This window comes from Anarhichas minor, unplaced genomic scaffold (assembly GCF_050575085.1).
Source record: "Anarhichas minor isolate MPS153535 unplaced genomic scaffold, ASM5057508v1 ptg000020l, whole genome shotgun sequence".
Taxonomy (NCBI): domain Eukaryota; kingdom Metazoa; phylum Chordata; class Actinopteri; order Perciformes; family Anarhichadidae; genus Anarhichas; species Anarhichas minor.
The window spans coordinates 3,917,394-3,939,482 of NW_027466466.1; the positions used below are offsets into that span (position 1 = coordinate 3,917,394).

Consider the following 22,089-nt stretch of genomic DNA (forward strand, 5'->3'; position numbering starts at 1 on the left):
TAACCGAGGGTGTGGATGACGGAAATGAAGACGGCTTAGCGGTGAAGAAGACGTCCGCGTTTGATTTGCGCCACAGGCCGTTTTCTACATCAAAGGTCAGGCGTCCTATTAAAATGGCCTCGAGGAGCGCACCGAATACGAAGCATTTTTTTTGCACATGTGAGAGGGAATTGTGGGAGAAATGGCAGCTGTGGTGTCCGGCATGATATTTCAATCGCTTCGTCAAGTTCTGTAACGTGTGGCAGATCTCAGTATACACAGGTTCAGAGCGGTGCAGTCACTGACTAAGGGACCTGAATGTATTTAACCTGCTGTACAAATGTCAGCGTCTTTCCTCTGATAACAATAGGATTAGAATGATACACACTCAGAAATAGTCATTTTATGATAAACATATTTTCTATCTGGGGATTTGTTTACTTGTATATGTGATGACGTGTATATCATACGTCTTTAGAAGCCTGCTTATACAAAGTAAGTGGTTTTGATAAACACGTACAAGAAGACAGCGAGGTCTGCCCACAGGGAAACTAGTGTGAGTAAACACTGAAGGTAACGGCATAGTTTGCAACATATTGATTTCCTTTAACATCCATTTGATCATAAAAGTTGAGGCATGGACTTTTGGGTCTTAAAAACATACAGGAAAAAGACAAGCTGCCTGATTGACGTCCAAAATAGGATTAATTTTAAGTTACCAATAGATAACGAAGAGTCTAAAAGTATTAATTAAAGATAAAAGGGTATTCATTAAAACATTATGTAAAAGACACAAAATATTGTTTTCACAAACAAGCATTGTCCATTAATATGCTGATTATTTTCCCAAGTCAGTGATTTATCTTTATGTCTCTGAGACATGGGAAGGTAGAGAGAAAGGGTCATCAGAGATCCTCCCAGAGCCCAAAGTCGTGTCCTTAAATTGCTATTTTTGTCCGCATACGAGTCCAAAACCCAAAGGACATTTCATTTACTAGCATGTGTGAAAGCAAGCGGCGGTGAAAGCAAGCGGCAAATCTTCACGTTTGAGAAGCTGGAATCGTTGCAATAAACTTGTGTTTCACTTTAAACCCTAAATTTGCACACAGCCCTCATTTTTGGCCCAAATTCTCAAAGTACCTTTCCCCATTACCTTGCTGTATGTATTTGACAAATGAATGAATTTGTTTGGCAGAGAATAATGGATTATGTCTGCTTATAATATGCTGAAAGGTTAGTGACTATCTCCATATGACCTGGTATTCATATATTATCCCCATATTCCCATTCTATTCCCCATTCATTTCCATGGAAAGGTTCCACCTCGGATATTCACATTTATTCTGCGACACATTCAAACCAGCTAAAAAGATCACAAAAAGTAATTCTCTTATGTGAAATACCAAAAGGTGTTAGGACCTGTTGTGATTCCAGTAACTTCAGAGAGACCCTGTGACCAAAACATAATGTATGACACACAAACACCTCAGCTTAGGCATTCCTGATGAAACGATCTGCTGGCAATCAAAACACAGTAGATAGAAAAGTGAAGGAGAAAGAAGGAGAAAAGAGCAGAACGGTCAGAAGACGGTGAAAGCTCACCTTCTCACAGTCGTTCTCTGTGAACTTGTTGAGGAGTCGGCTTCTCTGTTGGGACTTGAGATTTCTCAGCATGGAGGCGATGATGGAGCAGACGTGTTCTACGGAGAGTAAAGCGAGACTTAAAGACAAAACTTCATAGTGTACATCTCAAACACGTTTATACGTTTTTATGAAATGTTTATTCGAATTAGCGGCCCTCTGACTTTTTGTTTTAGCCATCAGGAGTGGGCCTTCATAAGCAGCGGTTGAGAACCCCGGTCCTACGCGTTAACTCGCCGTGAAAGAGCTCACTGTGTTTTTTTTGGTAAACCCGACAGGGTGCGTGTGCTTTAACTAACACACGGGCTGCTGTTACGCTCATCGGTTAAATAACAGTAAACACAAGAAGACCTGATCGTTCACAGCCACAGCACCCACAAAGATAGAAATAAAGACGGAGAGAAATCGATTAGCACACGATTTGCAGTTACACCATGGATACAGAGAGACCTCAGAGTGAATGTTAATGAAATTTAGAAATCAATTTTCATTTTTTTAGGGCATGCTAGAACATGCGTAACAGTTCTGGCTGTGGCTGAATTACATTTCTCCCATTAGAAATGTGTCTTTGGCCGCTCTGGGGCCATTTAGCGAGGGGGGGGAGGTCTAAAAATATGCTAATTGACTAAATCGGCGACGAAAGCTAGTTAGTCCCATTGAGTGCCATTGTTAACCCAATTCATGCGATGCAAGATGTCTAATCTCATTCAAAGGCCTTCTTGCTCACAGGCTGCACCAGCAGAAGACAATCCTAGTGTAATATTTATCTATTATAGTGAATGAACAATACACTCTGCACACAGAATATGACACTGTAAAAACCTCTGGATACAGAGTGGGGAGTAAATGTAATTGGACTTTATCAACAAGAGGTCAATATCCTCTCTCATCGAGGCTTTGCAGTTGCTAAGCAACAAGAGCAGAAGAATCAATCCCATTTCTGCTTCTTTTAAAAGGGGTCGCGTTCGCTGTCGGCTCCCTTTGTGCAATTCCTTACGACCCGCAGCGCCCTTTCTCACAAGACTTGAAGGCTGAGGAAACTCAACACCTGCCACCGCCAAATCTTACAGAATGAACACATCGCCATCAACATCGTGAAGGTGATTGGCAGCACAAAAAGGCAGGGAAATACACAGAAAGACAATATAAAACACACTGGAGACGAAAGAAGGGCCATTGGAACATATATCCTACCAAAAGCCGACATAAATGGAATTACTGCTCTTGAAACTCTTCTGTTCTACTTCAACCAAAACTCCTCCGCATGACCCTCAAATATTTAGCCAGTGAATGTCATGGTCCCCAGAGGACGAGGCCTACTGGAGATCATCCGGCTTTTTTTAAAGCAGGATGATATTTTTGGTATATTCATGTTCTGCTTGTAAAAAAAAGTTTGGTGATCCCGCAGCTTTTCGTGCAGCTCCATCATCAGGTCAAACTTTTTTTACTCTGGTTCATGACCAAGCACCTGCAGATCGAATGACTTTCCCATCAGCCTCTGCTGCACTTTAGTTTTTAGCAAATGTTAGCATGCCAACACGCTAAAGTAAGATTGCTTAACAAGATAAACATCATACCAGCTGAACATCAGCTCGGCAACATTGTCACCGGGAGCGCAACAGCATGCAGACTTTAGCATTTAGCTCACAGCAGCTGTTCATAAGTTCAGTTTCACAGAGCTGCTAGCATGGCTGTAGTCCCTCAGAACGCCCTTAAACAGTTACGATAATCCAGAGTAAAAGTGGTACCAGATAGTGTACTGTGTACTGTACTTGAAAGTACTTTTAAGGGGTTTCGTTTTTTCTTTTACTTTTACAATTAATGCTCAAATTAAGGGATTCAAGGCTGTAACACAAACAACTTGATTTGGATGAAGGTGTTTGGTGTGTTTGCAAGGGGAAATTAAGGCTTAACAAAGGTTTTTTTTTTGTTTAATAGTGTCCGTCAGAGTCACTATTGTCTGTGAATATTACAAAAACTGTAAACTGTAAAACACAGACTGTCTGACTGGTATTACATGTAGTTATAACGGTGTGTTCTGGTTGTACACCAGGTAGTTTCAGTCCTAGGTCCCCTTATTTTAATGTACGCAACCTTATTTCCTGTACACAATGACAAGGAGGCTAACCGCCATTTCCGAAAGGACGCTACTTTATCAACTCGATCCGAGTGGTAATTGATGTCGCCACCTCCGCACCCTGCCGGGGAGGCTATTGATCGCCGGCTGCGGAACGTTCAATCCAAAGAGTTTAAAACTCTCCACTGAGATCCGTCAAGGGGTGGAGGCAGGATTATATCTTGGGTACCACGCGGAGGGCAGGGCTGCGTAAATGAGCCTTTTAGAAAGGTGTCCAATCAATACTTCATTTACATGCTTTGCGTCACACTTAAATGTTGAGTTTAAAAACAGGGAATCATTTACATGTACATGGCGCCAAAGGTTGACGATCGCTCTTCTGAGTGTCGGACGAGAACAGCTGGAAATGTAAGTTCATGAGTTTGATGCACGGAGCAGCTGTGGACACCTGGGCAGAAAAAAGGGTCCATGAAGAAACGTGGAATGTATAATTCACAGGGAGCATTTTATGGTGAATGCAATAGCTACATGGTGTTGTTGGAGTTGGCACCTCCAAAAGGAAATGCATAAACACCCACCCATCACCTAGTCAAAGTTGGTTGACAATGTTCCTCCTGATGCAAAAACAAAAACACTACAGGAATGCTGCTGTTTTTGTTCCGTCTTGTTTTTCTTCTCTACTGCATTTCATTGTGCAGCCCTTTGTTGCATAATGACAATCAATTATCCATGAATCCTTGAAACCTGGAACTACCTTTTGTTCGAGGGACATTTGCATTCAGAAATGCACTATGCATGTCCAAATGCTGGCGTTCACTCATTCTCCACTAATCATTCGCCGCCTGCCACGTCTTTACCTCCGGGGATCCAGAGCCCTAAGTTAACATGCAAATAACCCTGAGTGGCCTGGATTTCGCGGATTGACTGACAGCTGAAGGAAGCGCTGCGTAGTTCTGAATAACAAGTGGAGAACAGACCGCTGGTGCTTCGCCGAGAGAGCGGACTAACTGTGCCCCGGGGAGAGCAATCAGCCTTCCAGCACCACGGGTGAACCTCTCAGGGGTTTGTAGAGACAGAAGGAACTCTGGCTCTGAACTCTCAGAAAGGAGGGGACACATAGTAGCTGCATATGGTGTACACATTATTGTCATTTTCATCATCATTTAGCGTAGGTAAGCAAAGTCAATGCAAATAACAAAATCTTCAGTACAGTACACCAGTAGTGTACAATGGGAAGAATAAAAGGTACCAAAGAGGTTAGACGAGAGTGTTTTATTTATCGGCTTTATATGTACCTACATTTAGACAGTTCAAATGAGCCTAGTTTCTCTTTCTTTATGTTGCTCTTTTGAAGTCATGCTTCGTCTCTATAGGAATACTAGAGACCCTCACTGCTTACTTACACTCAGACATTGTGTTTGATCAATACACTACGTTTAACGCGGTAATCTTCACCCTAATGGCTCCCGGGCTACAAAGAGTTCCTGAATACTTGAAAAGGCTCCTGGAAAAGTTATTGTGGTGAAAAGAGCCAGCGGGGCAGCTCTCCAAATTGAACTGAATTCTCAGAAGGCTGAAAGTAGAACGCTGAACAAATGACTACATATTTAGTAATTCACTTTCCAGCACTGGGAACTAAATGAAGCACCACATACTGTGCACCAGTCCGGACTGCATTAAACAGTGTGGTCGCTTTTATCCCCTCTCTAACAGATATTCTGGGACAACAGATGGAACATTTTTCGCACATTTCTTTTGGTCTATGTACAAAACAAGTTCCACTTTCAAAATGGCCGATACCAAAAGGTTTGAGCTGTTTAGGTCCAACTGAGAATTAGTCATGCCTTTCTGTCGTGAAAAATCATTTCCATGTATTTTTTGCAATCTGATGTTAGCGGTGCACTGTGTGTTTGTTTGGCAAACATTTTTTTTTTTTTTTACAAAACTACATTTGAACCATGATTTTAATTACATATAAAACATATATTTAAGGAACATAATTATAATTTACCTTCACCCGATACTATTTTCTTCTCAATTGACCATGAGCGCACCATAATGTAACTCAATGGAACCTTGTTGATAGTTGTTAGCTCCAGTATTTAGCCAAGCAGGACTGTGCTGCCCACCGGCTGCTAACGGCTAACGGCTAACGTTAACTAGTTCTCCTCCTGACGATTTTAAAGAGAATTGATGCTCATAACGCACCCTTTTCAGGGAAGAAATAGGGTTTAACCACAGTTTGCACATGTGCTGTACAGATCACGCAGGACGTACGGATCGGGTGGGGAGCGACACGTGTTGTTGATGTCCCTGTGTGGCGTTAATGAGCTCATAAATGATACAATAATGTGAAATGTTGTCGGTGCATAGACTGGCGTACTTGCCGATACCCGATCTAGCCTTTTGGGCAGTTCTGGAGGCATTCCTGATACTGGTATTAGAACAACTCTAATTTTAAAAAAAGGTCTCCATTTTCATAGACGGATACCAGAAACGGTATTCTGTCAAATTAAAGCAAAACTATGAATTATAAATCTCCCTCTTGGTTTTCTAATTGTTCTCAGATTAGATCTGTACGCAATACAATTCCAGTTGGACTTAAAACTTTTCCTGCACATTACATTTCCTCTAAATGTCGAACACATCCTGTCGTCAACAGAATATTTAAGTGTAAAAGCTTTCATATGCAACTAAATATACCACGGTATATTTAGTCAGAGTGTAAATTTGCAGAGATAGAACGCGATCCATCTCCACCAGTAGGAAAGACCGAACGTGAAGATGCTAATTAGATTTTTACACAGGGATCTAAAAGGCAAATCTCTCCCTCTGAAATACACTAATAATAGGATTACGCAGCGTGACTCTGACAACACAGATTACAATCAAACTTGAATCGTGTAAAATGTTTCTGATCTCAATCTGAGCCGAAGGCGCGCGGTGCTGGGAGGGGAGGTGATCAAATGAGGGCTCCATTTGAGTCTCTGCTTTTTGACTGAAATGTCTGACGCAAGTTTGATCAATAAATCCAGATAGACTCACATCTAGTCTCATATATTCTGCTGTGTAGTTCTCCAAATCTCCATTTGTTAATATCAGAGGATGGATACTGATGATAAAGTAATTGAATCATAAAATTCCATCTTTTATCTTCGTAATGAAACTGCCATCATTTGAGGGGGTGAAAAGTTTTAATAAAGAGCCTCTTCTATTCATCTTTTCCCCTCACTGCATACTTCAGACACCACTACATGGCCACAGAATGTGACGGTATTCCTCTTTCTGCTAGCATGCCTCACTCATTACACCTCTGTGAGTGCTTTCATTAGAGAATGAGGGTCACGGCGAGGGCATTCGCTCCACTCTAAGTTGTTTGCGTGGCATTCAAAAACATATCAACGACAGAGGCCTCTGTTCTCACTCCTCTCTCTCGCTCTCTCTCTTTCCCCCAAACAAATAACCGCATGCCCGAGCACATGAAGAAAAAAGAGCACTCTTTAGAGCTATGACTATTGTGCCTCGCCGTGTAAATTAGCTGTTTACTCCTGCTCCCACTCGCGCGCTCGCTCGCATCATTAGCCGCCTAAATATAACAACCGGCTGCCACCAATTTCCATCACACGAAACCTCGTTTCAAGTGGTAATGTCGGAGCACATGCAACAATAAACTGACACCCTAAAAACAAGGTGAACGGCAGTGTCGTGACAGGAATGTCGACGGACGGAGAAATGCAATTTCTTGTCGTTGTTTTTCTTCTTCTTTTCTGTCCACTTACAATGTCTCTATTAATTATGCCGCTCTGTATGCCAATGTGGCTCTGGCAATCCCCGGTCATTTGCGGCGTGTCAATTTCAGACAGGATTTCACGGGGATCAATCTATGCGACGAGGTTTTGTGACGGAGAGCCGCGGAGTGCGCGGGAGAGAGAGGCCGCGCTAAGTGTAAGGAGGACGGAGAGGTCTCTGCCTCCTAATTACTTTTGTTTGAAGCCGCCGATGGCTAATTAATCTCCAGTGTCATTGTGTTATTTTGGAGAACCACTCGATTCACGGCATTTTCAATTAGTCGCCTGAGAAAGAGGGGTTCACTCAATACGCCTGATATTATGACGGGCATCTCATCCCGCCTATAGCTGTGAGACTAATGATGGGAAAGCCTATACGGGCTGAGTTAATTATGGAAAAAACGCAGACTACAGACTGATCTGCTAGATGATGTAGGTGTTGCACCCACTAGCAACACTGAACACAATGTGAAGGTCAGCCATGACGGCACAAACGGTGGCATTGATTTTTTCCATTTAAAGTCAATATTAAAAATTCATATATATTTACATATATATATATATATTATTCCTATGGTCCAAAAATATATGTAAACATCAACCATGTAGTCGTTCTACTATTATACTAAATTTCTTACTTTGTTGTTATTTATAGCATAGTTAGTGTTCAATTACCTTTTTATCATATCTTGCTTGTTTTTTTGCTGATGCATCTTGTTTACTTCTAATTTCCCTACTGTGAGACTAGTTCATTTTCATAATCTTCTAGTTCATGATTATGAATCAACAAACTTGCAATCCATGATTACTTGCACTGTCTCAGAAATCTATGAATTTGTGTGTGGAATTCTGCTCTTGGCTTGGAGACATTATGCAGAGAGCGTGGTCTTAGATGGAACATGAGGATTTCATGAGGATGTATTCAAATGAACACCGTAGAACAGACACTTTGCTTTAGTTTCTCCCTGAAGTTTAGGTTGTGTGTCGGTGCGGCTGATAACAGCGCAGCCCAGTATGCCTGGTTTAGTGATTTGGAGGTGACAAGACGCCAAGCCGTCTGCAGGAACTGGGCTACGAGATGTCTTGGGACATATTTGCTGGTAAAGAATTAGTCTATATTTATGTGGAAATTACAATCAAGTTTACATAGTTGGCTTTGAAGTATCCTAAACTGCCTTTGCAAGCAGAAGGTGTCAACAAACACAGCAGCGGACGCCAGCATCGTACCGATAATCACCTCTCCAAAATAACCACTCATCATATGTCATCATATTGTACCTCTCAAGATATGTTTTAGTTGAGAAACAAGCACAAAGATGGACCACACGTGCCAAACCTCACAGAGAGAAAGATCCTTGGGGATGGATTTCCACATCTCTTTTTAAAGCCCATCTTTTAAGTGCGTGTCCGCCTTGTCGGCGGCTTCAACACACGGGGGGAGAAGCTTTAACGGTTAGGACGGGTTATCTTCCCTACTCTGCTGCTCAAGGGGGGGTCAAAGGTTAATTCATCCGGTCCCTGGGTGAGACGGGACACAATGGAAGACAATTTGTTCTCCGCTGCAGGGCTGGGAAGCCCCGCCGGATGAATCAAACTTAATTAATACAGATGGAGAGAGAGAGAGAGAGAGAGAGAGAGATCCACGTTTAGGTAGGTGGGTAATCAAACAAAGAGCAGAGAGATGGACGGGGTTTCTACCTCTTTTTCTTTCACTCTCTTCTCCGTTTCTTTTCTCTCACCCACTATCACGTGGACATCCTTTTCGTTTCTCTCTCACTGGCTCTCGTTTGCTCTTCCCATTTCTCCCCCGGAGACAAGAGGCGTTCCGAGAGCGCAGGCAGGAAAAAAATCAATCAAGATTGGATTGATAGTGTAAACTGACAGGCCGAAGAGGCAGCGAACCGTGATACACGAGCAGATTAGGATGGAGTGTGTCTGCGTGAGACGGGTGTGACTGCACGTTGCAGAGAACCAGGAGGAGGAGAAATGAACCAGTGGTGATTAGTGCAATCATTTAAATTAGCACAGTCAGCGAACAAACGGTTTCTTTACAGGACAAATGACAACAAAATGATGAGATTTGGAGTGTTAGAAAGCCCCAACATCTACACCATCAACACCTCAGGCATTATCATATGCACGCTATAAAGTTTCAATAACATGTCGCATGGAGCCTTTCAATCTGTACATGTTTGGAATAGAAAAAACAAACTGCATGACTAGGAACAGATTTTTCTGTGAGATCAATGTTCCAAATTTGTGGAAATATATTTCACGGACACCTGTCACCTTTACACACGGCTTAGCTTCATGTGCAAGCCAAAGTGTGTAGAGTGTATGGACTAGCTTAAAATGTAGCTAAGCATTAGCAGTGGGAAAATAAAGAAATTCATGATAAAAATTCAGATTCTTATCCTGTGAGATTCTGATTAGATTCACAACTTCTGAAAAATGTTTGCTACAACATAACCTAGGTATTACTACTGAGGGACATTTGTACCTTTAGAACAGAAAACACATTTAATAGAAAAGGTGCAGATCTCCGCACTAGCATGTATCAAAAAAAAAAAAACATTCTCTGACATACATATTATCTCTGCTTTCATGCCATGAATTGCCACAGCTCCTTGATGAGCAGAGTGGAGTAGATCCTGTAGCTAGCGCCCCGATGCGCTGAATCGACAATCAATTTTGAATCGAACCGTGACCCCGAGAATCAAAATCGTATCTAGAGATACCAAAAGATTCACACCCTCTACAAAGCATGAGTGCATTTTACTATTTAATCAAATGCTGCCAATTTTGCAGTGCTTGAACTCGTCCGCAATCCAGATTCATCGTAATAAAATCTCAGTGTTTGTGTGGAAGCCATTGACTTCAAGCAACCGGTATCTTGCTACCGTGTTGGTGTTATTTCTATTGGTTTATTTCCTTGATCCGTTTATCACATTTAATTGCTGCCGATGGCATTTCATTAATAAACACTGCAATAATGTCACGCCGCAGCTTTCACTGATTGGCCCGACGGGTCCCACTACGACACCAGGTCAACACAGAGTGACACGTTTGCAGCCGATTGCTGTTTTCATGAACAAATTGCATCTGCTGTCCAGCTTGTTCTAATTAGCGACTGACCTTCATGCTCCTTCTCTGAAGCGGTGGCTTTCTTCATCTTCTTGGGGGTTTTCATGAAAAGAGGAAAGATGGTCCGCAAGCCCAGGATGTCCACAAACTTATGAGAGTTATCTGCTCCCTCTGGTCCAATCATCCCATGGTCCAGGACCTTCATCGCACTGGTTCGAGACATTTTCTTTTCTCTGCAGCAGAAAGAGGAGACAATGCCGAAGACAGAGTTACTTATTGTTTCAATACAATAGATATGAAGAACATGCATATTTGCAATAATGTGTTTTAGCCAAATTTGAAGACATCCCCTCCAGGCGTTCCTAAGATATCGCAATCACGAGAACGGATGGACGTACGTACGGACAGACAACACGCATACATAATGCCTTCTGGCCATGGCTGTCGCTATCGCAGAGCAATAGAAAAACCTTGCCTACTGTACTTGTCTTGTGTCTGTCGGACCCTGCTGCAGTAAAGAGTTTTTCTAAAGAGACTGGTGCTCGCTTTTGTCCAAAGGGATCGCCAAAACCAACAAAATTAAAGTTCCCTGTAGCAGATTTAAGTAAGAGGTTTCTTTAGCAACTAGCTTTAAGTCAAACCATTCACTCTGTATTTCTGTCACAAATCGGCACTGCCTTGATGACGTTGTTCGCAGCTGTCCTATTCATATTTTATAGTTGCTTAGGTCCCCAAACACCACTGATACTGCTACACTTGTTGTATTTCCATCTGCACGTTTCTTACAGCAGCTTCGCAGAGTGAAATACTTCTTTTGACTCTTTTTTTCACGAGTGATTACTTAAGATTTAAGTCTTAAATCTTATGGCAATTCAGAAGTTCAGGTGATTATTTGAATGATCAAATCTCACAAGCAGTGTTGATACTGTCAGCCCATCAGAGTCCAGCATACTGCGTATGAGAACATATGAGAAATGTCCAAAAATGTTCTCTTACCCACAACTCACAGTTGAACGATGACAAAATCAGAGTATGCCTTCAACCAAACTACTTATTTCCAATTATTATCACAATCAAACCTCAAAACCTAAGCAACTCGAAATGAGATAAAACAAGCATTTGTTTCCACGTTAATCCTGAAAACCTTTAGTAAGATAAACTACCACAGAAGAAAATGTATGTTTTGTCAAAACACATAAATCATAATTATATACATCGGTTTTCCATCATCAAAGCATTGGCAGGATAACAGGCACCAACTGTTTCATGCTCTGTCTACACCGCCCACCCCTCCACCCCCCCCACTCCACGCCTCCTCTCAGGAAATGTAGCCGTCTGTCACCGTGTCACTTCCTCCATTCCCGCCAATGACAGATGACAGTGTTTATCTCAGAGGAGGGACACATATTTCAGGCAGTTGAGTCTGGTTCTCCAGACAGAGACATTATATATGATGGACGGCTGGAGGGGCCAGTTGGAGGGAGAGGGGGGGGGTGATACACAGTGTACTTTCCGTAAGGAAACTAGGCAATTCAGTTTGGGAGACAGGTGACTTAACTCAGCGTCCTGGTGCCGCAAACTATGCCGTCGTCGATGTCTAGTGGGTGCTGGCACGACAGCAGCAGTGTTTTTTTTGATTAGACTCAAATTCTCCGTGACTGAATCACCGGTGCTGACTGATCAGAAAATGTCAACATACCCCCATAAAAAGGTTCACAAAAGTTGGAGATACTTTCTAAAATGCTATGCTCACCGTGAGCTGTCGATACGGTTCTTAGACATCTGTAAAAATCACAGTTGTATATGTGTCTAGTCTGACAAACATTTAACTCTGCTGGGAATTCATCAAGACACCAGGTGTGCAATCTGTATGGAGCACAAGGCTGAAGAGGCTGGGTCGGAATTGAAATGGAGTTTTTTGATGGAAAACCAATAAATGTGTCTCAGTGAGTGGAGATGATTTTTTTTTTTGTATCATGTTGCTCTCTTGTTTTGTTTTTTTGTATTCATTTTTCGGGCTGCATGAAAACTATAATGAAACCGAATGTTAAAACTGATGAAGAAGGATATGGTGGAAAAACGTGCAACTGTGATGAGTTAAAGGGACACTCGAGCGATTTAGTATTGCGCCACCATTAAGTTGGGGGACTCACAAGAGAAAAGGTTAAAAAAAGAACGGTACAAATAGATCGACTTTTAGTCTCTGGTATGGGTCAAGCTCTAAAAAGTCCTGGATCCTATATTTCCCACAATGCAACTCAATAATAGCATCTGTCTTGAGACCATCAAAGTTCACACCTTTCAAACACCACACCTCCAGTTTGTAATGCACCCAGAACTCTACGATAGCACCTCATATTCATACATTTTGAGTGTTGACGGAGCAGCTACAATGTTAGCATAGCGTAGCACCGATCGATCTAAGCTCAATTCAGAAAACAAGCATTTTAAAAGATGTTTGCTTGTCGTTTTGAGGACAGTTCTGACAAAGCATGAAGTCAGACTTTCTGCAAATCGGCATTATCATGTTGTTATTTCTGCATCCTAAAGACCATGTAAGTATTGGGCAAAATTATAGGAATTAGGTTAATAATTAACCGTTAACAGACAAGAATTCTTACCGATTAATGCTATCAGTTAAAAACAAAACATTAAAGTCGCAACATTAGAGTCGCTTGTCACTAAAAATGAGAACAGTTGGTCCACCTCAAAGGTCAGCCCATCTCAAGTGTTGTCACTAACTTCCGGGTTCACCACTCTTCACTTTAATCAGCAAGTGGCAAGCACACAGGAACTTCAGTTGTAGTATTTATTCACCGACAACTAAACTGTGACACATTACCCTGCTACGTTACTTCATACATTACGCCATGCATGCAATCCACTGGCGAAAACATGGACAGTGTTTCAGGCGGACACACAGCTGAACAGCTGAACTGATCGGCCGTGAAGACTTAATGTGAAAAGTTGCTGCAAATGTTTTCATGCGACAATGCACGCAACGTCGTGGCTGCTCTCCCACAGTGCAGCTGGATTTGGCCTGTTTATTGTGCATTGGCAGCTGGACGGCACTTCAACCACAGCGACCACGCGTGCAAAGCACTGCTCTCATCAGTTAACAGGTCGGCTATCAATCATGGACAATATTCTAAATTAGCATCTCTAAAAAGGTATCAGAAATGACAAATTCACACTTAGTTTCTAAAAGTCCTATCTTGGTTTGTTTTCCCTCTGTCTTCTGGCTCCGTTTCCCTGGTGGATGATTTAACAGAAAAGTTTTTTTTTGCATCTAATAATGAGATATTGATCGGCCTTAAATATACGTGTTCCACGATGCGATTATCGGCGCAGGGGTGCGCAGGCTGTGCAGGTTTCATAGATGCGTGTAATGTGTCTTTATGACTCTTTAAGGTCACACCTCTGCTGAACTGTTGATTGATTAGACTGGCGGTCTCGCCAGGCAAGACAGCAGAGAGGCGTGCTGTTCTGTGCTGAGCCACAAACTGTTATAAGTGTTCACATTTTCACATCATAGGAAGCACTGGGGGGTGGGGTGGGGGGGGGTGGGCATTGTATATTTTGCTTTTATGAGAATAGCCCCGAAGCACTTATTGCTGTAAACTCTGTGTTACAGCAGCACTCCAGTGTGTTGTAGGAGGTTAACGTTACACCAGGAACATAGTTCATCCGTCGTGCAAGATTTTGCAAAAACAAACCTATTAACTGCGGCATTGCAACAAATATTTTCTCTTACCTCTGACTTAACTTTGCCAGAATGTTGGCTTTTCAAATATTAACAACACAGTCTGCGATTATCCCTAAAATGTTTTGACCTCTCTGACAAGCACTGTTATCAGTGTATACAAAGGCGCCCATTTCAGCATCAATACTTGCTGAGCAGTATTCTTTAACTGTAACAATAGCCTGCACAAATGTGTCCACCAAGGATAGCGCAAAAGCAAAAACTGTTACGAACAAAGAATCAAGGTACAGACAAAGGTGGATACATACTTATGTGGTACGGTGCGTTCACACTAAAATCGAATGGGAATTTTTGCCTTGTGTACACCTTCTCAGTGTGACCACGGGACTGTTTGAGTTCATTTGCGTCACTCGTGTTAAGACACAGCGGAGACAATGAGGGCTTAACCGCCATGTAGTAATGTAGATACCAGCGTTTCATCAACCACGACTGAGTGATTTGTCAAAATCACGTCAGCTGTGCATCAAATGTAATCCCTGCTGCTCATTTGAAACAGTGCAAACAGGGAAGTTCTGTCATAATGAGTGGATGTTACTTCAGTGTGGTGACTGCAGACATGTTTTATTATAGGCTCCGTCAACTGGTTTCCAACGTGCGATCGAACTACATTTTGCATGTAGTGGTACTTAATGCTGCAGACAGCATCTAAAAAAATAAAAACAGAAAAAAGGTTTGATGGCTGAACAGCATCATATATACATACAGACCATTAAAGGCAATACAATTCCTTGCAGCCTGTTTTACCCTACTCCACTGATCAGCTGGTGGTGGAACGACGAGGGGCAAGGAAGAAGAAGACAAGCTCGGAAACAAAGATGTAAACAATGCACTTTTTTTTCATGTGGAAGGACACATGCACTCAGTGCTCCCACATTACAGTTGCCTGGGAGTGAGTAGCGTGAGCCTCACCTGAGCATGAGATTCATCAGCTGAAGCCCCTCCCCTCTGAGGAAGCGGTCCCGATTGGCTGGCAGCATGAGGCAGGAACACAGAGAGTCGAAGAGGTTCTCCATCATCTCCTGCTCCTCGGCTGTGGACGGGTTATGGCGCTTGAACACCTGAGACAGAGGGCGGGCGAGGAGAGAGAGAGAGAGCACCGAGGGAAGGGAGCGTTTAGAACGGAAACGCAGGCCGGCAAATTCTTTAAAACACAGCGGCAGCTTGTGAAATGGTATATTAGAGCAGTTTGGGAATGTGGGCGATGTGAGCTCCTTTAATGATGAGAAGGAATAAGCCCGGACAGAAACATTAGCCAGGTTTGTGCTATAATTAAGAGACCAGGAGGAGACAGTGTGGGAAAATGCACACAGCCACTACCAAAATGCTGGCTAATGAGAACTTAAGCTATAATTTGTATTTTTGCTTAGAATATGTATGAGTTTGGTTAATAGTGAGGCTGAATAGGGTTAAAAATTGGCTTTGTGTTGGACTGGGCTTTATACTGCTCATGTTAAATCTTTGGTCTAGAAATGCTCATGTTTGAGAAACGACTGCGAGCTAAAGCAAACCGCGCATTAAAAATAGAGAGGGAAAGCTAAATCTTACAGATAGTTGCTGCAGCAACACATCAATGCCGTCCATCTCTCCCAATAACTCTCTGGTATCTGTGGAGGAGAGAAGAAATGCAGACGGAGGAGGACTAAGAGATAAAAATGGAGTAACTGGACAACAGGGAGATTAAATTCAGATGGTTGCAAAAAAAAAAGGAGATATTTAAGGAGCGGAAGAGAGGACAGAAAACAGGTTGAAGTGGATACATGAAAGAAAGAAAAACAGGAAAGGACATAGAGGGAGGGAATGACAGAAGCGCTACAAAGGCATTCAATGAGCATGAACAATGACAAACACATCAGCTCCCAAGGACCCTCAGAGAGAAAATGAGGGCACTGAAAAATATATATCTACACAAGGTAATCCATCTACGCACGAGTATTAAAATGTGTTTTTTAAAGTTACAGAACACAATTCGTCTTCCTAGTGGCTTGAAAAGGCTGTGAATCCCAAATGTCTTCAATGTCAGGTTGTCAGAACCCAGAAATCCTGTAAGTTGACATCAGGAAGAGGAGCGACGTACACCCGCATTTACAATATTTTGTGCTTTGCACTCATGACTTCCTCTAGGCAGTGAAGCGTTCATAGCTTAAAGTAGGATGTAATGTGAAAAATGTGGTGAATCTTCAGGGATAATTAATCAGTAAGGCTGAGATGCTGTTCTCAGTGGCAGCAGCACTGGTTCATATTCTTTCATGTAAACCCTTCAGAGTGGAGTTTAAAGTCGAATTTGACAGCAGGAAGCGATAATTACGTTCAAATTAGCACATCAATGACGTTGTAATTTTCCTAATACGAGCCGAGTGATTCGCCTTATTCTTACTTCAAGACACTGACAGTAACATAATAGGGAACATTATTCATGTCAGTGAGTTTCCTTTGAGAAAAAAATAACTTTTTTTTGTGAAATTTTATTTTGTATTTGAATGGCAGGAGGATGAATAAAGGCAGAAGCGGAAGAGAATGAGCGTAAAATGAGACACGACTCCCACTGAATATCAATATGGCGTGAACCATTAGTGAGAACCCATCCAAGGGCCTGATAGTCCTGTGGCTACCTGAGGCTTTACAGGGTTTTAGTGCGTGTGTGTGTGTGTGGGGGGGGGAGTGGAGAAGACAAATACACAAGGAGAGAGGAAGAAGAGGAGAGAGACAGGAGGACTGAGGAGGGAGTGGGAGAAAGAGGATTGGATGAAAGGAGACAAAGGGAAACATGAAATGGAATATGAAATCAAAGAGTGATTGAAGAAAATGACAAAAAGAAAAGGTCAGGAAAAAGAGAGGAAAGAAAAGGACGAAGGAAGTGACCGGAAGAGGAAACTGAATTGAGAGAGAGTTCCAGGAGTGGTAGTAGAACGAGAGAGATGGAAAGGACACAAAAAGGAAAGAGGGAAGAGGGGAGGAACAGACAGAGGAAAGATTGAAAGAGAATAAGAACAATCCAAGACGGGTAGAAAGAAAAAGGAAAGAATAGAGGAAGCGAAGAACTAATGAAGGGGCAGTGCATTTTGTGTCGGTTTGAGAAAGCTTGAGAGGTGAAGTGGAAGATAAACGAACATCGTTTGGAAGCCACAAAGCATTTAGCGAGGCACACTTACTGTCATTGTTTTGCAGCAAGATGGCCAGGATTTCACTGCAGTACAACTTGTTAGCATCAAACGGCATCTTTGCCTGAGAGGGAAAGAGACCAAATTCCAATTACCACTCATCTTAAGGAAATACTCTTGTATTCTACAACTAAATATGCATCTTTCTTAATTTTTTTTTACCATGAGCAGAGATCCTGCCACATACATTGTATTTGGTGGTAGTGTAAAGCAATAACAACTTATACTTTTAAATCTTTCAACTTCTGGATCACATATCTTTTGCAAGTTATCTGCAAACTAAGTAACATTAGCTAAAAACAAAATGAACCTTTCCAAACATTTCATTATTCATAACGAAGTTGAAAATGTGTTTGCTTTTGGAAATGACTGAGTAAATGTAGCTATAGTGCAATACTCTCCACTATAAAGACAGGTAGTGAGCCTTTAAATATGATTCAAAGTAGAATTTAATGTAAACCAAGTCATGGTGAGCTGGGCATGGGTGGAATTACCTCACCACAGTTTTTCTTTAATTTACACGTTTTAGAAGACTGAATACGACATGCAATTTGTTGTAGAATAGAGGGTTTTGCAGTAAAGGTAAAGAAAATAACACGGGCGATTAATTGACTTATCGTTGCAGCTCTACAGATATTGCCTGCCACATCCTCACCTTGATTCTCTTGAGCAGCCACTGCATGAGTCCCTGCTGAGCCGCCTCGGTGCACAGGCCCGGTCTGAACTCGGACATATTTTCCGTGATCGCTGAGGAAGACGTGACATCGGAAAATCAAAATTCAACGCTTCATGTTCGGTGTCTGCCCTGAGCGAGTCAATATGAACTTACCAGCTACGTGGACAGCGCTGTCACTGAGACTGAGCATTTCCTGACAGAGATCGAATAAGTCTGGATGCACCAATCTGAAAGGGTGGATCCATATCGGTATCGCCATGACATGACTGATCCCCACTAATGAAATGTTATTTGTTGTGGAATTTTCAGCATGAGAGATGCATGATTAACCCAGAGAGGAAAGTCAAAATACCCAAAAGCAGACTAATCAGATGAAAAATACATTCTTCGACTCGTGTTTTGTCTATGTTGGTATAGTCTTTATTCAATGTCTAAAGTCAGTCTCGAGTTAACATATACACAGATGCTATGCAAGCATACTTTGAAGGGGAAGAACTGTGAAATACAACAGTCATCTTTTTATAGAGGTTCCGTCTGGGTCCGGTCCCAGCTACTTCTAATATTATCTATATCAGAAAGATGTCTCTGCCACATGATATCTCCATCAGAGCAGACTGCAGCAGAAGGGGACAGAGAGAGAGAGAGAGAGAGAGAGAGAGAGAGAGAGAGAGAGAGAGAGAGAGAGAGAGAGAGAGAGACTGCGGTGATGAAGAAGAGGGAACGAGAAGAAGAAAAACTAAGGGGCTGGAGGGGAGGCAAATAAAGGGAGAGGAAAAGCAGAAGGGAGGCAAACGGGTGGGAAGACAAGTCAAAGACGAGGGACGGAAAGCTGAGGGAAAATGACAACGGCACAACAAACATGGTAGAAAGTTGGAAGAGAATAAAAAGGCAAAAAGTACAAAAGAGCAACATTTGGAGAGAGGGGCGGCAGTTGATAGAGAGATGACGAGAGAAAGAAACAGAGGAGAGGATGGAGAGAGGGAGAGACGCCGAGGGAGAGAGAGGAAGGGCCTTTATCAGTGATTCAAACGGAGCAGACAGACAGCGTCCTGGTGGACAGCAGGCTCACAGCAGAGAGCAGCCAAGGCAGACAAAAGGCTTTTTCAAGCTTGGAGAGCTCCCTTGATAACACACACACACACACACACACACAGACACACACACACACACACAAACTTGAATAGAAGCTGCACAAGCACTGCTCTTTCGATATAAGCCACACTCGCACACAGAGCCGAATACGCACACCTAAACAGCCCTCCTGACACTCGGCCTCAATCTGGCAACAAAGAAGAAAAAAAAAAAGAAAAAAAGAATCATCTCGGTAGACTCATTCAACACATAAAAGAGCTGAGAGGCACAAAAGTGGAATTCATGCAGAGGCCGTGACTTCTCAAACTATCTGCTGGCCCCGAGCCCTCTGCTAGCCCCTCCTGTCTACATTTAGTGCTGCCACAAACACCGATTGTGATTCTCCACAAACTAACAGTTTGCAGTTCACGCCACCAGCACAATGAAATGGAGACCCAGACAGCTGGGGGAGCAACTGTTAAAGCTTAAAGAATACAATAAAGTTAGTTTGTCTAATGTCAAACACAAGTACAGGAGGACTCCCTGTCGCTGTACTGCCCAAAGCTCTACACACCTTAAAAAGACATCCCTCCCTCTGGGGGGGGGGCTTGTCATGTTTCAGCACTTAACACGACAAGGGTGATTAATTACTCCTACTCGAATATTTAAATGCTAATGAGCAGCTATCTTTATGCCAAGTATTTCTTTATTATCAGGTGTCGCACAGAACCAAAGAGAAGAGTCTCTGCAGCACCTGCAGTGAGCAGTGAATTTTGCCCCAGATTTTGTTCCACGTGCGCTGAATATAAATGGAGGCACAAAGCCGTGCACGGAGAGCGTCTTCCGGTTTAGTTCATTTGTGGTCATGCTGCTCGTAGGAACACGGCCGGCTCGTTTCGCTGCTGAAATGCGTGCATGTGTAGATTATATAGATTCCAAATTCAGAGCACATCCATGATTGAGGAATTGCCACCACACAGCTCTCAACATGGCGAATGCTGAGCCGGCAGATAGCAGCTAACCGTGCGTACGACGGTAACAGTGCTGACGGAGCTAAAAGTCTTTACCTTGGGTGGGAAGCGGAGGGTGAGCGTTAGCTGTAACCCGCCTTATGGGTGCCGTTATGTGCACCGTGCGGAGCGGCGGAGATGAGCTAGCCAGTGGGACTACCATGCACGAGTTTAAGAAAACATAGAAAACATACCTACTCAGTTAGGTTTAGAAGAAGATCGTCGTTGGGGTTAAAATAGCCACGGAAGTGCTGTAGCTACATTACATAAGTTACGTGACAAATGAATCAACATTGACTTCTGGTTTCACATGAGGAACGAACAGCGGTCTCCTGGGTGAACGATCGCTGGTTGTTCAAAGACACTGTTAGGTAGTGTGGCGAAACAAATCTAGCTAATATTTATGAAAGACCAATAGCTTAAAAATGTACCGCGTACAGACCATAATATCTTTACTGCATCTCAGTCCAGCCAACTGGTTTCCAGAATATGGAAGTACTTTGCTTCCAAAGACACAACATGACATTATGTTGCTTTTGTCCAATATAAATCCAGTACAGACGTTTTTTGGAGGATAAAACCTACATAGGGTATTTGTTTATGTTGATGGCAGTTTGTTTCAGGCCTTGGTGTAACATTTCCTTACCCAGTGTGTTATAGATGCCATCAGCCTCCTCCTTCACCTGCTCATCCAGCCGCTCCATATTCTGCACCAGTAAGGCCACCACCTGACCCTCCAACTGCACACACAGAAAAAATAAAAGTTCAAGTCTGGCTTCTGAAACATTTCTGCACTTACAAAGCTCTTCCTGTATTAAAATGAAATGTACCAGACATCCCTCAACCCAAGCACCGTTATTTTCTCTCCTCATGACTACTGTGTACTATGAAATGTGACTGTTGGGGCACAGAAGACTTTTAAAATAGTTTCCCACTGTGTCGGAAGTCCATCAAATGAGTTCTTGCCTTTATATTTTGCAACAGGATGTGATGTTTAAGAACGAAGCATCGGCAGGGATGGAAAGCAAATGTTCTCTCCTCCGAAGTCCTGGCAGAAGAAGCTCGGTTCCTGTCTGAGCTCCTCTGTACATGTCCAAGTGTTATGGAGACTCTAAACTAAAGAGAGCTCGCGGGGTGCCGACTGGCTGGATAAAAGTACTATTACAGATGAAAGAAGAGGACAGTCGACACCGATTTATGAGCCACGGGAGACCCGTCGTGGATCACTTTGATTCATCTTATCAAGGATAGCACCTGGCCTTCTGGCAGCAAGGACAGAGGAGCTGGAGCTTACAGCAAAGGGGAGAGAGGAATGGGTCTAACCAAGCGTTTTGCAAAAAACAATTGTCTTTGTTTTTTTGCATTTATTACTGGAGCACTAATGGCATACAACAGAATACATTCATTAACATCGGAAAAGGAAGCGTGGGCATTGGATTAAGTGCAGCGGACTTTGAGACGGTCACTGCCCACGGCCCGACCAACCAGCCAGACCTGCCGGACCAAACGCCACCAAACTGGTCCAGGGAGGAGAGGGAGAAGAGCCAAGATGGGAGCTAAGCTAACCCAGCTGGAACATAAGGCGACTCCACTACCCAGCATGCTCCTGGCTGTCTGATGTCCGGTCGCAGAACAATAAGATAGATGAAATAAGACAACAGGCGAAACCAGCAGCGGGAGCTCGGTGACTGTTAAGCCTACATCTTTACAGGGACCTTACTCAATCGCTGCATCGCGGATCAAGCTGCACTTGAGGGGCGGACAGCAGGACAGAGAACAGGACTCAGGTGGAAGAGAGGAGGTGGACTCTGTGTTGACATCATGATGCTTGGTGCTCAAACA

General features: G+C 42.9%; 1 protein-coding gene across 1 annotated transcript in view; it reads right to left on the reverse strand.

Moving 5' to 3' along the window:
* Window positions 1-22,089, reverse strand: part of ctnnbl1 (catenin, beta like 1) — a 46,434-nt gene that overhangs the window by 18,940 nt on the left and 5,405 nt on the right. Inside the window, exons 6-12 of the mRNA XM_076095444.1 lie at window positions 20,894-20,987; window positions 18,146-18,237; window positions 17,482-17,554; window positions 15,878-15,936; window positions 15,242-15,390; window positions 10,621-10,802; window positions 1,582-1,679 (exon numbers count right to left, since the gene is read on the reverse strand). Coding sequence (XP_075951559.1) covers window positions 1,582-1,679; window positions 10,621-10,802; window positions 15,242-15,390; window positions 15,878-15,936; window positions 17,482-17,554; window positions 18,146-18,237; window positions 20,894-20,987 — 747 coding nt within the window. The remainder of the gene's footprint in view (window positions 1-1,581; window positions 1,680-10,620; window positions 10,803-15,241; window positions 15,391-15,877; window positions 15,937-17,481; window positions 17,555-18,145; window positions 18,238-20,893; window positions 20,988-22,089) is intronic.